This window comes from Acinonyx jubatus, chromosome D2 (genome assembly GCF_027475565.1).
Source record: "Acinonyx jubatus isolate Ajub_Pintada_27869175 chromosome D2, VMU_Ajub_asm_v1.0, whole genome shotgun sequence".
Classification (NCBI taxonomy): Eukaryota; Metazoa; Chordata; class Mammalia; order Carnivora; family Felidae; genus Acinonyx; species Acinonyx jubatus.
The window spans coordinates 8,031,774-8,048,254 of NC_069393.1; the positions used below are offsets into that span (position 1 = coordinate 8,031,774).

Here is a 16,481-nt window from a genome sequence, read left to right on the forward strand (position 1 = left end):
TCAAGGAAGATCACAAAAAATTTGTATGTTGCTGTTATATATAAATATGCCATATGCCACATTGTAGGAAAAATGTAGTTAGACTTGAGTCTAAATACTGATAATGCCAGTTATTTTTTTTTCATTTATTTATTTAACAAATATTTATCTAGCGCTTGGTAGAGGTCCCATAAAGTCCTAAGTACTGGTGACCCAGGGGTAAACAAAGCAGAGCGAAGAGTTGTTCTAGAAGCCAGGAGGGCACAGTAATGGGAAACAGACCCAGAAATGTGTGTTGTTCTTGTGTATTTTATCGGCTCTTATGGAGAAAGACATTCAGAATCACACGTATTAAATGCAGAATTGCAAATGATGTTCTAAGAACAGAGAATATGGGGATTTTACCTAGTTGAGGAGATCAGTGGACGGTTATCTGATGAAGCACTGAGCTGAGGCCTGCAGGAAGAGTGGAGTGGATGGGTTACGGGGTGTGGGAAGAGCATTTCAGACGTAGGGAATGGCATGTGCAGAGCCTTGTGATGTGAGCACACAGGGCAAAGAAGAGGAATTCGCCAAAGGGCAGCAGGATTAGCATGCGGGAAAGGCCAGGCGGCTCTGAGAGAGGCCAGGTGAGAACACTGTGGAGGTAGGTAAGCGGCATTGTGACTTTGAGTAGGTCACTCACTTTCTGCACCTCAGTTTAATACCTGTAAAACGGATGATGACGCTTGCCACACAGAGTAGTTACTAGGAGCAGTGAATTGACAGTGTGGAGTTGTAATTCTCACACACACACACGTATGCATGTGTGCACACACACACACACACCCTCCAACCTCCCCCCACACCCGGGACTAGAGATAGCAGGGTAAGATTTGGGAGAGGCATACTCTAAAATCGTGCCAACTGGCAGGGCTGTGGATACTGGGGGACTGCTGCAGGTGGACGGAAGTCTGGCTGCCCCAGAGTCTCCGTCCACCGTGTAGATCTGTTTTCTTTTCCTTTCTTTCAGGTTGTGCTTCCTTTAATTGATCAGTATTTCAAAAACCATCGTTTATACTTCTTATCTGCAGCAAGCAGACCCCTCTGTTCTGGAGGACATGCGTCAAACAAGGAGAAAGAAATGGTGACGAGGTAAAGAGCTACACAAAATAAAGACCGTTGTTGAGCGAAGTGTATTTGCATTTGAGGAAGAGCATCTGGGGACCTTGAGGTGGGAGCATGCAGTGTCTACCCGGCTTCCCTGACCCTTGGGCCCTTGGGATCAAACACGGAGGAGGATGCTCTCTACAAGTTAATACGTGTGTTCTAAACGTTGAGTTTTCTTCCATTTTGCTGCTAAATATCATGCTGAATAGAAGGAATAAGACCCCCATCACAGAATCCACAGAGTCATCACCGCATTAGTATTTGTGATAAATGGTGCTTTTTCTAAAATTTTTTTTTAACGTTTATTCATTCTTGCTAGAGAGAGAGCGCGAGTAGGGGAGGGGCAGAGAGAGGGAGACACAGAATCCGAAGCAGGCTCCAGGCTCTCAGCTGTCAGCACAGAGCCCCATGTGGGGCTCAAACCCACAGAACCATGAAATCACGACCTAAGCCGAAATCAGACACTTAACCAACTGAGCCACCCAGGTGCCCCAGTAAATGGTGCTTTTAACATTACTTCCTCTAAAATTTCTGAGTCTACTATATTTGCCACAATTTTGAAAAATAAAGGAGTTTTTCTGGAGGGCAAAATCCCATTTACAGAAATCAACTTTTTCAACATTTGTGTGTAAATAATGACCTATCTTGGAAGAAAATGACGTAAAAATATGTACCTTTCTGAAGATTTGCCCCACTCAAGTTGGCAATTTAGCAATGCTTTCTCATTTCTGTTTAAACCCAAGTATTCCTCATAGATTTATTTGTGATTCTGCTGGGTATTTCAAGTCTGATTTTTCAAAATACGCCAAAATTTAGTACATATGTGATCGATTACAGAACAAATCTATTTCTGTATTATCAAATTACACAGGAGTCCATACCAAGCTTCTAGATTGTATTTGAAAGAAGTTTCTATAAAAATGAGTAACCGAGATAAAGCAGGCTACAAGCTTTCCTTGGACTTGACTTTAATGATATGTGATGTCATGTGATGTCAGATTGCAACCGTGTTAAAAATGGCCCCAAACTTCTTCAAATAATAGTCTTCCTGTGAAGTTGGTATAACCGATTATAGTTAAAGTAACAGAGAATCCATCCAGTGACGCACTTTGTTTCCACCACCTTTGTTACCAGAAAAAAGGGGGTGAGGGGCTACTTTCCAAGGTATGAATCTCCTCCTGACTTTGGAGTGGTCTTCTTTCCGCTTTCCCTGGGAAAGAGAGGCCTGGCTCTCTGCATTTCACTAGTGCCCTAATCGCTTCACCAGCCCACCATCCCCGGTGGCTAGAAAATGCCAAGGCATCAAGTTACCTTTCAATACCAGAGAGCCCAAGCTATTGCAGTCTCCTCACCCCCGCCCCCTTCCCCCATCAGAGTAGGATTTTGTAACAGCAGCTTTGTTCCCAGAGTTGGTAACTTGGGTATCAGTCAATTATGTAAACCAAGAGAAATACAATCAAAGAATATAGGAAAGAATACAAATAAAAGTATGCAAATTCTATTCTCCCCCCCCCGCCCCCCATCATGTTTGTATCTCCATTCCATTTTCATTCTTACTCTGAGAGCTGTTCACTGACCACAGAGGTAACTAATTTTCCTTTGCCCACTGCCCCTCATAGAAGAAATTGGAAGAGCATCGCTATTCTGTGCGAGCCTCAGTTGATGTGGTTTGGGCGCCTGAGACGCCCACTCTTTATTAACGCCTCACCAGAAGGTTTTCTGTAATTTCATCTTCAGATTTTCTCCACCTCAGGCAACAAGGACCGGCACATTTTATTTCTCCCGTTACCATTTCCAAAAGAGAAATGGTCTCACATTCCAACATATAAGAATGAGATGCATGCACACTGATAGAAGTACCTTATTTCATCACAGCCCTTGAGTACCAAACATAGATAGATTTTAACCTCAGAAAAATTCTGGGATGAAAAATGAATAAAGTTAATGATAAAGAAATTACGGCACATGGAAAATGCTGTCTGGTCATTAACATTATGATGGATGCAAATATATCACATCTTAGGACAATGGTTATTTAAAAAGTAAAAAATATATATATTTATTTAAATAATATGGATCAAGCTCTTTAAAAAAACCTCTAAATTTGGGTGTGTAGAAGAATATTGGTAGGGAAGAAACTTGATTTTAATAGTTGTGTCCCTTGGGTAGCATAGTAGAGGTGTTTTTCTTACCATTTTTATATATTTTTAAAGTGGAAAAAGTCTTACTTTTCTGATCATAAATCTGTGTCTTAAAACAACCCAGATCACCGTCACACTAACAAAAACCAACTACAAATTTTTTAGACATGTTACAATGGGATCACTGAAATTTTATAAATGTGATTTCTTACCACTTCAGTTAAATATTACTTTGGCAGGGAAAATAGGTTAAAAAGAAAAAAGGATCAAATACAAAGAAAAAAACCCCACTGTCCCTGCTACTGTGAATAAGCAGTCATGCCTTCACACCCATGTTGAACACTGCAGGAGTAGTTTTAATTCGTATTTAACAGTTGCGTGTAGCAGTACGGCATGGGTCTAAATTAACCTCCACATTTAAGAATGGGTTGTCGCCATTAGATGTTTGGATACTTCTTGGCACTAGAAATCATATGGCGAGCATTTACTGTGTCTAAAGTCAGCACCATCATGTCTGTGGAAAAGAGGAAGGTGTGCTCTCTGCTCTCTGGGAGTGTAGCTGGCAGTACCTAAGTATGTGGGTAAAAATATAATTCTAGTAGAAGAAAGCCATGCAGTGCTGTGAGATTCAAGGACAAGGAAGACCACATTGGGTGGGTATGGACAAGCTAGAGATAGACAGAAGACACGATAATTCAGAATTGACCTTCAAGAATCTGTAGGTTGTAGATTAAGAAGGGGGACTATTTTCTACGTGTCGATAACGTATAGATAGAGTGTAGAACATAGCAATTTAGGGTAAGTGTGGGTGACGTAGATTCATTATAGAACCCTGTCATTGATATTAACTGCTGGAACAAGGCACCTTCTTCCTTTTTTCTTTTTAATTTTTATAATTAATCTTTTTTACTTAATTCATGAGCCCTATGAAGCCATTGGGATAAAGGGCAGTCTGGCCACAAAAGTGGGATTGAGAAGTGTGAGCTTGCTAAGAGGCCATGACAGCAATGCAGGCTGTCGTGAGGGAAGTGCTACCTTAAAGAGGTGGTTCTACCCACAGATCCATTCAGCACGCGTTTCTGAATGCCCGCCATGCCGTGTCCAAGGTGCCGTCCTAGGACTGAGGATGATAAACACACACATATAACGATGCAGTTCCAATTAAATGCACTTAAAAGTGCAGCTGAGTACCTGCATACATGTAGCGCTAACCACTTAACAAGTTGTGACTGGTGCAATGGAAACATATATGAAGTACTGGGAATACGGAGGAGATGTACGTGGAGAGAGGAGTTGGATGTGGGAAGCACGGACGAGAGAAAATCACAGACCTTGGCAGTGGGTCATATGGCAGGTCCCCACGGTGCTGGAGTTTCAGTGCTGAGTGGTTGGAACAATATTGCTGGCAACAGTAAAAAAAAGAAATGACGGAGACCTGGTTTTGAGAAGAAGGGGTTCAGTTTGGTTAGGTAATTACTGAAGCATGGCAGGTTATTCAGCCGGAAATGGCATATTTGGAGATTATCTGTACCCATGTTATGCTCACAGTTCTGGAAGCAGATGAAGGGAGAGTAGACAGAGAAGCAAAAAGGTCTGAATTCCAAACCTTAGAGACTCATTACATCTGAAGGATTTTCAGAAATGGTTCTTTGAAGAACACTGAGGATGATTTATTAGAGAAGAAGGGGAAACATATCACCGTAAAACAGAACTGAGAGTTTCCCAGATTGAAGTAGTCAGTGATGCCAAGTACCATAGGCAGCTTTCCAGGACCGAGATTGAAAAAGTATTATTTGATTTACTGATCAGCAAGCACCGAGAATTTCTAGGGAGTGTTTCTGTAGAGCAGTGAGACATCAAAGCCAAGGAATTGTAGGTGCGTTATGAATTCTTTTTCTTAATTATTTTACTGTTTATTTTTGAGAGAGAGTGTGTGCATGTGTGAGCAAGCGAGCGTGGTGGGGCAGAAAGAGACGGAGACACAGAATCCAAAGCAGGCTCCAGGCTCTGAGCTATCAGCACAGAGCAGAGCCCGATACAGGACTCGAACTCACAGACCCTGAGATCATGACCTGAGCCAAAGTTGGATGCTTGACCCACTGAGCCACCCAGGCGCCCCAATGAATTATAATTTCTTAAGAATGTTAGTAATGGAGGGATATACATACAGAAAGAGAAGACAGTATTATGGAGAATATTTTTAGAGAAACTATAGGCCAAAGCTTATAATAATAAAACCTTATAGTTGATATACAAACTCCACTCTAAAAGTTGATGATAGCACAGGAGGGGAAATAGATACAGTTTGTCCTTTGTGAGAACCTGGTTTTCTACATATCTACATATTTCTATTTCTACATATCTACATATTTCTATTTCTACATATCTACATATTTCTATTTCTACATATCGGCTACTGATTAGGAACAACCAAAGTTAAGAAGCATTGCTATTTTAAGAAGTCATTTTTTTCAAACAGGTTCTCAGACACTCACTATAATCCAACAGAATCGGACACAGAATAATGCTGTGTTTTTCATCACAGGAAAATGTCCTAGGTCTGGATGAATTGTGTTCAAACATGATCCTAGCATTACAAATTCAACATCATCTCAGAATGTTTCACACTGATACGACAGAGTCTCAGTTCATAAGAAGTAAAACGAGATCACTCAAAACAGGTTGATATACATATAGGGATCCAAAATATGTACAACTCTAACAAGCGCTCACTCTCTAGAGATGGAGACAGATCGTTGTTGAATTAGCATAAGGCTCAGTGGGTCAGAGCACCTGGAGAACGTTGCTTATTTTATTATCTCTTTTTTCGTTCACATTATAACACAGAGACAGTGCAGCTCAGGAGGCTAATACCTCATTTTAAATATAATACCTGCTTGAATAGATCATTGTTTTAAAAACTTTTAGAACTGCCAGGAGACGACTCAAGACCTCAAATTCACTGAGAGATTTGCTGATCCATGTTCTCTTGGAAAAACTGTACGATACCCTTTATAGTTATTTTTCATTAATACATTATTCTGCATTGTTACAGAAATGAGAGATGATAGCCAAAACTTACTGTTAAAAATGTCAGCGTCACAGACGTGATTCTCCGTCTCCTTTCTCCAGTCCTGCCGTGAGCTCGTGACTCCATTTTTTTTTCCATGGCATCGTCCATATCCCCAGTCTTGGGGAGGGCATGTCTACACACTGCTGTTTATGGGAGAGCTTCGCGAGACAGAATGGGGCAGTCAGGATCTAGCTGGGACAGTCAAGCTGAGTGTGGGTGGTGTGGTACACATGGGTCTTCAAGGCTAGAGCTTCCATCAAGTGCTGGCTACGCAGAGCCTCTATCTGAGAGCTCAGAAGTGTTTGGGTAGATGTGAAAATAGTATCATTTGCAATATGGAAGGTTACATGTCATGGTAGAGATTTGCACATGACCCCTAGGAGAGGCTGGAAGGAACCCTTTCAGCTTGGACTGGGAGTGGTGAAGGAGCACTGGGTGTTAGCAAAGGCTTGTTGGAGTAGACATGTCTGTTGCTGAATCCTGAGGGATGGATAGAAGGGAGTATAGCAGGGAAGGGAGTGAAGGGTATTCCTGAGAAGACCTGGAAGGAGCCCGCCAGACTGCAGCCTGGGGACAAGCTGGGACAATGGCAGGTCTTTCCCAGGTTCTGATGTGAGAGTTAGTACATATCAGTGCTGTCCTGCTGAATGCAGGCCACCCTTATTTGGGATCTCCCACGGCCGATCCCCAGGAACACAGTGGCCCAGAAACTTGCTCTGGAGGAGATAGAAATAGGCTTAAGTCAAACATTAGCATGAAGAGCCCTTGAAGTTATTGCATCTGCAACGTTTTTCTGAGTGATTATCAGTTGTTCAAATTCTATCTCTACCTCACTGTGTTCAAATTCACTGGATGCTTTGGTGTATATGGAAGGGGTATGCTCACGGTTGGAAAGAAGGAAAGTTCAAATGATAAACATACTAAACTTTAAAGTGACATTTCATGCCCCAAGTGCCATACTTCTGATTTTAAATAATAATCCATAACAACAACAACAAAAATTCTAGAATTTCAGTGGTACATTTGGGCAGATAAAATTTTAAGCGTTTTCCTTGTGCTATTTGAGTAGTCATATTCTTAAGGGGTTCATATAGATTGCTTTTATATTAATTAGCTTTGCTTTCAAATTTTTTTTGGTTTCTTTACTTATAATATGTGCTTTTTTAACCATGTTTGTTAAAGATATGCACTCAAAGATTCTTTCTTTAATACCTCTACTCCACATTCTGCTCAGAAAATTGATTCTTTCTGCGTGACATCATGTTGCTTTTTTCCTGCTCATATATCAGCTGTTTATTTTTCTTTTTTTTCTTCTTTTTTTTTAATTTATTTTAATTTCTCCCTGTCTTTTCTATCTTCCCTCCCCCTTCCCCCCTTTCTCTTTTGTTTTTCTTTTGTCTTCAGCCTATTCTGCAAACTTGGAGTTCTTGTCAGGCATAGGATTTCACTATTTGGTAAGGAGACCCTTGCAACCAATACTAGCATGGCCATCACTTGGTTTTCTTTGCCAATTTTGCACTGTGTTGTGTGCTGCTATGTTGCATGAATGCATGTTTGCATGGCTGCATGCATGGTTGTCATAGGCCAAGATAAGGTCCTCGAGGTCGTTTGTAAGTAGCATTCTCTATGGTGAAATTGAAGACTGTAACTTTTTTATGCTGGTCCAAAGCACATTTGAAAATCAAAAGGTTGCGTTATGAAAGAGAAAATGAATGGACATGGCGGCTTCTGCCATCTTTTATTTCGGAGGGGTGAAGTGCAACTGGGCCCTTGAATTCATTTGTCTGTTTCTGATAGATTAAAGAATGAGCTGTCATAAGTCAGAAAAAAATTTTTAACTGCTCTTCTTCTTCTTCTTCTTCTTCTTCTTCTTCTTCTTCTTCTTCTTCTTCTTCTTTTTAATGCTCTTGACTACAGATTTGCATGTTGACTGCATTCCAGACATTGGAGCTTCATGGTAGAGGCAGTGAGGCAAGGACCTCCCGTGGCAGAAGTGACTTTTCTAGCATCACCCACCCCATAGTTAGCTTTTGTTTGTGTCTGAGAATTCGCGTGACTGAAGTCCACGCACCGCGCACCTGCTTTTGGACAGCCATGCAGGGCAGTCACCCACATGCCACAGATTCTCCTTGCCGTGGGGCTTTAGGACTCCAGAGCAGCTGGCAGAATTTGTGTTTTCATTTCCTGCAGCTGCTTTTGTAAAGCACGAAAGCAAACTTTAGCTCTGTGCACTGTCGGTTTTGAGACAGTGTTGGGGTGATTTTAGTAGCGAAATATTTAGTGTACTGATACAGATGTAAGTACAGTTCCATTCACAGGAAACGCTAAGGGTTAAGTCATTTCTATATAAGACACAGTGAATATTTTTTAAAGTTTATTTCCTTATTTATTTTGAGAGAGAGAGAGAGAGAGAGAGAGAGGGAGAGAGGGAGAGAAAATCCCAAGCAGGGTCTGCACAGTCAACACAAAGCCCAACACAGGGCTCAAACTCAGGAATCGTGAGATCATGACCCGAGCTGAAACTAAGAGTCAGACGCCTAACCAACTGAGCCTCCCAGGCGCTCCTGTATTTCATTTAAATTGCCTGAGTTTTTGCATTCATGTTTAAGTTGTGCCACATCATTGGGCAAAATCTCTTCCAAGTAATTTCTAGTTGACTGATTTTTGTTTGACTTTTCCTCGACATAGAAAAATTTGTATGAACATTGTGCAGACAGAATTGTTAGAAACTCTTCAACTTTCTCGTAATAACAGTGGATTCAAGTGTCCTCCATTTGTCTTCCGAGAGTGCTGTCTTAGTCTGTATCGCTCTGATGGGGACCCCTTTTCTCAAGGGCAGTGTTTACTTTCTTACTGATGAGCATGGTAATATTTCCGTTGTGCTGTTTCTAAGTTCTTACCGTAAATTCTTGGCTTCTTAGTTTATATTTCACTATAATTTCTTTTAAAAATTTTCTGAGGTGTTCCATATATGGAGCAAAGTACACAAATCTTGAAGACAGCTTGATGATAGAGTTTGTTGAAATTTTCCATCCACGCATACATGTCCATTTGCTCAGATCAAGACATAAAACATTTCCAGCACCCCAGAAGCCTCCCTTGTGCCATTTCCGGTTTATAACCTCTGCAAAGGCACTACGTATAGACTTCTCTTACTGTGGATAAATTTTGCCTATTCTTTAATCTCCTATGTTTCTTAAGGGACTAGTAATTAAAGATAAATGCATTGATGAAACTTGTACTACCTCTCCATGGAGACAAGCCAGACTTTAACATTCATACCATCCCTACATGATGCTCATACTCCATTTAGGCATTGTATTTTAAATCCTGTAGCCTTTAAATACTATTATTTTTATTTTTAACAGGAATTTACTGGAGAGCTACTTTACCCCAAAAGCGTACTTGTGTGTGTCTTCTTTATATTATTCTAGCGTCTCTTGTTTTCAGGGTTTCAAATTTGTTTTGGCATTTGCCTATACAATAATACGAACTTCAGGAGGCCTTTGTTAATCAAACATTTTCTAATACAGTCTTGTCAAGTTATTAGAATCTTTAAGTCTTATCCATATCACGTTTACACATGACAGTTACAACCTGGCTTCAGACTCTAGTAGGATGTCCCAGAAAAATAGTGGGCTTCAAGTCGGAAAACCTAGATATAAATGCTTTATTTGTAACTAGACCAGCTGAATGATTTGGACGAGAGACTTGATTTCTCTGAACCTTTGTTTTTGTTTTTGTTTTTCCATTTAAAAAAAAAATTAACGTTTGTTTATTTTTGAGACAGAGACAGAGCGTGAGCAGGGGAGGGGCAGAGACAGAGGGAGACACAGAATCTGAAACAGGCTCCAGGCTCTGAGCTGTCAGCACAGAGCCCGACGCGGGGCTCAAACCCACAAACTGTGAGATCTTGACCTAAGCCAAAGTCAGCTGCTTAACCAACTGAGCCACCCAGGCACCCCATGTTTTTCCATTTTTAAACTGGGTCACAGTAAATACTAATCTTAGAGATCAGTTGCGCATAGCTGATCGACTGTAAGGTAATGAACATTGAAGGATTATGTAAACTGCAGTCTTAACAGCTTTCAAACCTAAGGGATTCCTAGGGGAACCTAGAGGACTTAGCTCTTTAAAGTACATGCATAATTAAGCCTTTATAATTTACCCATTTCCAGAATGAAGTCGAAGTGGTATATCAACTATTTATTTTTGATGTATCAGTTCTGCCATTGTGGATTTCCCTAAAGAGAGAGACCTAATGTACACACACACACACACACACACACACACACACACACACACACACACATAGTGGTCCTTTATAGTCATATTATCTGTGATTTTTTCCTTTCTCCCTTCTCTAACATGATACCATTTTTTTTCCAAATTCTGTTAGACAATACACTGATGATCAAAGTGGTTTTTACTGTACTGCTTTAAATTTACAAACTGTTTATGACTTAAGCTAAGGACGGATTAAGACAGTGAAAAGTTGAGGTTGACAAAGGAATGCCCGGGCTTTGTGTCTTAGGAGCGATGACCAGAAGTAAAGATGTAGAAAGACACACCCTCAACATGTCAGGAAGGTGCGATTGGAGACACACGGGGAATATTCATACCAGGAGACAAAATATTCGTCTTGGTGGTAGTGATTGTGGTGAGTTCAGGATCTGATGAGTAAGGGACTCTTTATTCCAAGCTGGCTGCCAAATTAAATTGTTGTTATACTTCCAGACTTCATCTGTAGTTGAAGGACTTTTCTGATTAATTGAAGATTTCCCACATTTGGACTTCTATATTTGTGTATGTCTTTTATCGACTTAAAAATGCATTCTCTACATTGAGGCACACTATTTAAGAACTAAAGAGACCATCAGTACAAAACGTTTTATGCTTCATATATTTTTTTTGAGGCATTTAAACCGTTTCATTTTATATTTGAAAAAGCTAAGTCTTTTAAAAGCAGAAACAGGCCCTATTCCCCACAGAACAGTAGTTCTGATGAATCCATTAGAATGCTTTATGGAAAAATATAACAGTGAAGAAATTAGTATCTTCATTATACATATATATATATATGCCTATATATATATAGGCTTCCTGTTTGAATTCTGACATCCTCGTTAGTGATTATAAGTTGGTGTACTCTTGTATTTAAGAAAATTGGTTGGGACATGGACGGGACCCAGGCAAGTTGAGAAGTGATGGGAATCCCATTTGCCATTTTCAAGGATCCATTGGCAACTAATGAAATATTGCTTTTTAATCCCACCATTTTTGCTCACTTTTGCTAAGTGGAAATTCTGATTACAAATGCCAACGATGGTAGAAAATACATAAGCCCTCCTGCTACAGCCTGTTTAAGCCTTTCGGTCAGTTGGAAAGGAAGCAGAATCTGGTAACTAAGCCTCCAACAGGGACAGCCGTGGTGCCACAGGTGTATGCAAATCAGGACTTCATAAGGGCTTTATTTTTATATGTGAAATAAATAATAATAAAATATAATCGAATGCCTTAATAGCATTCATTTGATGCATTCATTCAATATTTATTTTTAATTTTTATTAAAAAATTTTTTAATGTTTAATTATTTTTGAGAGAGACAGGGACAGAGAATGAGCAGGGGAGGGGCAGAGAGAGGGAGACACAGAATCGGAAACAGGCTCCAGGCTCTGACAGCTCAGAGCCTGACGCGGGGCTCGAACTCATGAACCAGGAGATCACGACCTGAGCCAAAGTCAGACCCTTAACTGACCGAGCCCCCCCCAGGCACTCCGTCAATCAATATTTATTGTGCTCTGCTGTGTGGGGTCATCCTTTCAGGGTGTGAGAACAGGAAAATGAAGATTTCTGCACTTTTCCACTGTGACCATCTGAGGCCAGTCCAGGCATCGGTCATCTGTCCTCTTGGAACAAACTGACCATTCTCCCTGAATCCCCTCTTGCTCTTCCAGAGTGTGCTCCACAGCAGTTGGATCTTCCCACAATCCTGTCTTTCCTATCACTCTCCTGCAGGTTCAGTGGCTTCCCTTTCTTGAGAAGAAAATTTCTGCATCTGGCCACATTAGTGTTTCATAGACTATCCCCTGAGTACCCCTCCATCCACCTTCCCTGCCACGTTCTGGCCTGCTGTCTATGCTTCAGCTTAAGTGGCCTTCTCTCTGCTTCTTAAAAGTATCCTATCCCTTTCTGTGCAGGGTCTTTCCACCTGCTGTAATTGCCTACTAGAATGGGGTCCCCAGACATAAGTCTCCTCTCCAGTCCTTCACACTCAGTGGAGTAAACTGCTCACCTCACCCTTCAGATTTCAACCCAAATATTACCTACTCTGTCAGGAAAACCTTCCCCAACCTCCCTGATTTTAGTCCCTCCCCCTACTCTTAGAACATTCTGTTCACTCGAGTACCTGTCCTCCATGATGTCCCCAGAGTCACATCCCTGTCTGGCACAAACCTCTTGGCTCACTGAGGGTTTATTGTTGTATCCGAAGCCTGGCACATAGTAGGTCTTTTATCCATGTCAGGTGACTGAAGGAATAAACCAACTAGGTCTTGCCTTCAGGAAGCCTACATTCCAAAAGAGAAGAGCAGACACTTAGAACAAAGAGATAAGGGCTCTTGATTTGGAATTTTCTTATGTTCAGAATAACTGAAATTTTACCTTTTTTTTTTTGGCTTATGAGATGATTAAGAAAAATGTATCCAATTATCCCACATTTCATTAGAATCACATATATATTTTTTTTTATTTCTTAAGGTGTCCAAGAAACCACTTAGGGCACTTACACTGAAGAGGAAGTAATGCATAATTAATGACTATTCAAACAAGATCATTAAACCCAGCCAACCGCGATCCTGTCACCTAGAGGAACTATTTGAGAAGGCACAAAATAGTTATCATTCGGAGGCCTTTTCTACTTTCACGCTTTCTGGTAAATTGTTCACGTATTAGTGAGATAGCAGATTGTCCAGAGAGCTGGAGAGTTTCCTAATCTGATAGCAGAGACATTTTTGGGAATGCCTAGAATCAAGCAAACACTCCAAAATTGAGCATAATACTCCAGAATTTCTTCTGGTTTGTCCTCAGTGACCCTAGAGCCCAATGTGGCACATCTTTAATTTGACTCCACTATTAGCCACAGGGATATTAAATAGGGTAAGTATTGTCACATATTTATTTATTTTTTTAACGTTTATTTATTTTTGAGACAGAGAGAGACAGAGCATGAATGGGGGAGGGTCAGAGAGAGAGGGAGACACAGAATCTGAAACAGGCTCCAGGCTCCGAGCGGTCAGCATAGAGCCCGTCGCGGGGCTTGAACTCACAGACTGTGAGATCGTGACCTGAGCCCAAGTCGGCCACTTAACCGACTGAGCCACCCAGGTGCCCCAGTATTGTCACATATTTAAAAGAAGCCGTAGTTCTTGTTAAAATGTTGGGTTTTCTCCCCCCAGGAAGAGATGCCTGATTTAAACTGCCGTGTAAATCTTAATGTTATGTTTGCAGAGTTTCAGTAGTAAAGTGATACAGTAGATTCTATCAGTTGGTATCTCTCCCTGATTAACAAATTAATGTGTTAAATTTACATTGACCCATCTGTTATCTCCCCACCCCCAAAACCCATTCAAGTGTTTAAAATGAGGGCTGCTATCTTGTATCAGGAGATATTAGAAAACTAGTACATGTATGTATTATCCCTAAGAAGGTTCAGATCGTGCTTGTGTTTAATGGGACACATAATGAAAGGAAAATTACTTAAAGCACTCAGGGTCTCTGAGGATAGTGCATATCTGAAAATTGGACATGTCATTATGCTGGGAATTTAATAGTTCAGTTATGCGCAATGTGCTGCTTTTGCTGAGTATTGTTGAAATCACTAAAATATTGTTAAGGTCTTTCCCTAGAGTAACAGTTCTGTTGTCTCATGACAGTATACATAGCAAAGGCAAGAGTTTCCTGGATTTAACTTGTTTTATTGCCTATGTAAAAAATAGCGCATTTCTTGTGAAGAAATAGGTGAGAAACGACAGAATTAGAGACCTATCATGAAAATAGTATCAGAAAATAGTATTAGAGTGATAACAGATATTTCTTTCCTTTGAACATACCACTTTGAGAGAATGTACTTACTTCGGGGTAAATACATAGAATATGTAATTATCTAAAATATATTTTCAGTTTAACTAAAACTTCTCACTAGGTTAAAGTTTCAATAATTTTATTCTGTTCAGTGTCACAGACTTTGGAAGTAATGAAGTTATTGGCCCTTTTCAGTCTCTTTTTATCCCCTCTTAATTTTGAGAGAAATTTGTGCCTCTAGCATAGTTTTATTTCACATTATTAATGAGGATTCTGCCAAGATTAATCATTTCTTCAAAGAAGCGAACACAATGAGGTATTGTGTCAAGAGCCATGGGAGACAAGTGAGGATGAAGAATAAAAATTAGAAAGTCTGTCACTGCTTTCCCAGTGACTCGAAACATCAGATTACAGAACAGAAGCAGGACATCACACATCAGATTTTGAATAACATTGAAAACTCGTGATTTACAGGAACCTTATATTAAAAACCACAAAACAAATTGAGATTAAGATACAAAAAGAATATTTTGACTTTAACCTCTTTTAACTTTGTTGTTTTTATTTAGAGAGTTGTCGTGTTTTATGAGTTGGTACAATCATTGTAAAAACCAAATGCTTGCTGTCTCTTGCTGTCAGATTCAGGTATAGGTTATGATTTTAGTCATGTACCTTTCATGCTTACGCACTGATGGGAACACACAACCTCAGAGACAAGTAGGCAACTAACTCATGGGTGTTTCCTTAAGTGTTGGTCAGTTACTGACCAAGGAAAGTGTGTTCCCTTTGAAGACAAGGGAAGCAGTTTGGACCTTGAAAGAGCATAAGCTGGAAAGTATCAAACTTTTGGTTTTTATTCTAGTCCGAGTAGTGAAGAAATTACATGTAGTTAAATACATGAAAATACAATCATCGCTTTAGAATTTTATCATCTTACTCCACTGTCACTAGCCTTTCCTGTCCTTACCGATAGTGTGATTGACATTTCTGGTGATGGCGATCCAGAGAGCCTTCAGAAGGGCGGGGTGCACGGGGTTCTTATTTAAAGTTCTTGCTACATGCTTTATCTCTTCAAAACTAATCATAAGCTAGGCCTCTACCCCTGCTGGTAGAGTTGATGCTTTTGCTTGGTCTGCCCAACAAGATGTTGAAGATTCAATTTGTACTTTTTCTACATTCCTTAGGGGCCTCCCCCCACCATTTTTTTTTTTACACGGAGATGTTTCCATTCAAAGTTATACTGCGTCTAATATGGAGTATACCAAAATGTGACGATTCCCAGAGCTTATGGTGGGTTACTCTACAATCACAGAAATCTCCCATACGACCTATGCATTTTCCTCTGACCCCCAGAACTTGTCTGGCCACTGGTAGTATTTCCTATTCTTCACAGCCCACAAGATTTAACCGAATACGTGCTGTTTACCAGACACTATTCTCGGGGCTGGCCTACACCAGGAACAGAAATCCCGCCTCACGAGTTCATAATGAATGGAGGTTTGCAATACCCCAGCCACTCCTTTGGAAAAGGCTCAAAGTACAAACACTGGTCCTCTATAGGAGGAGACAGCAGACTGGAAGGGAAAGGGAAAAAGAACTGAGTTTTAGGACAAAGAGTGAGGGGCCAGCCTCTCTGACTTGGGGCTAACTAATAACTTCCATTAGAGTCTCACATGTTGCCTTGTGTCCCCTCTCCCTCCTGGGCCTTCTCTTTCTCATTTTCTGGGCCGTCTCCTCCTTATCTTTCACACTTCCAAACATTGGAGGCCCTGAGACCTTTTTTTTCTTCTGTATTTATGCACATGCTGGCCAATTTCATTCAGGCCCATGATTTTTCAAAGGATCTGTATGCTTGTGGGGCCCAAATGTGTAGCTCCAACCCAGCTGTGTTCTCTGCACTCCAGATGTGTGCACCGGCAGCCTATTCTACATCTCTACCTGACATTAATAGGCCCATCACTCTGAACCTACCTGAAGCAGATTGAGCTGCCCCCAGCTCCCTCATTCCGCTCCTGTCTTGTGCTCTCTCTACATCAGTAAATCTTACCACTGTTCAC

At 40.6% G+C, this 16,481-nt stretch overlaps 1 protein-coding gene across 7 annotated transcripts in view; it reads left to right on the plus strand.

Moving 5' to 3' along the window:
* Positions 1–16,481, plus strand: part of RYR2 (ryanodine receptor 2) — a 749,501-nt gene that overhangs the window by 584,726 nt on the left and 148,294 nt on the right. For all 7 annotated transcript variants that reach the window (XM_053207799.1, XM_053207801.1, XM_053207802.1 and 4 more), the window contains 2 exons: positions 992–1,113; positions 7,747–7,796. In XM_053207799.1, the coding sequence (XP_053063774.1) occupies positions 992–1,113; positions 7,747–7,796 (172 nt within the window). The remainder of the gene's footprint in view (positions 1–991; positions 1,114–7,746; positions 7,797–16,481) is intronic.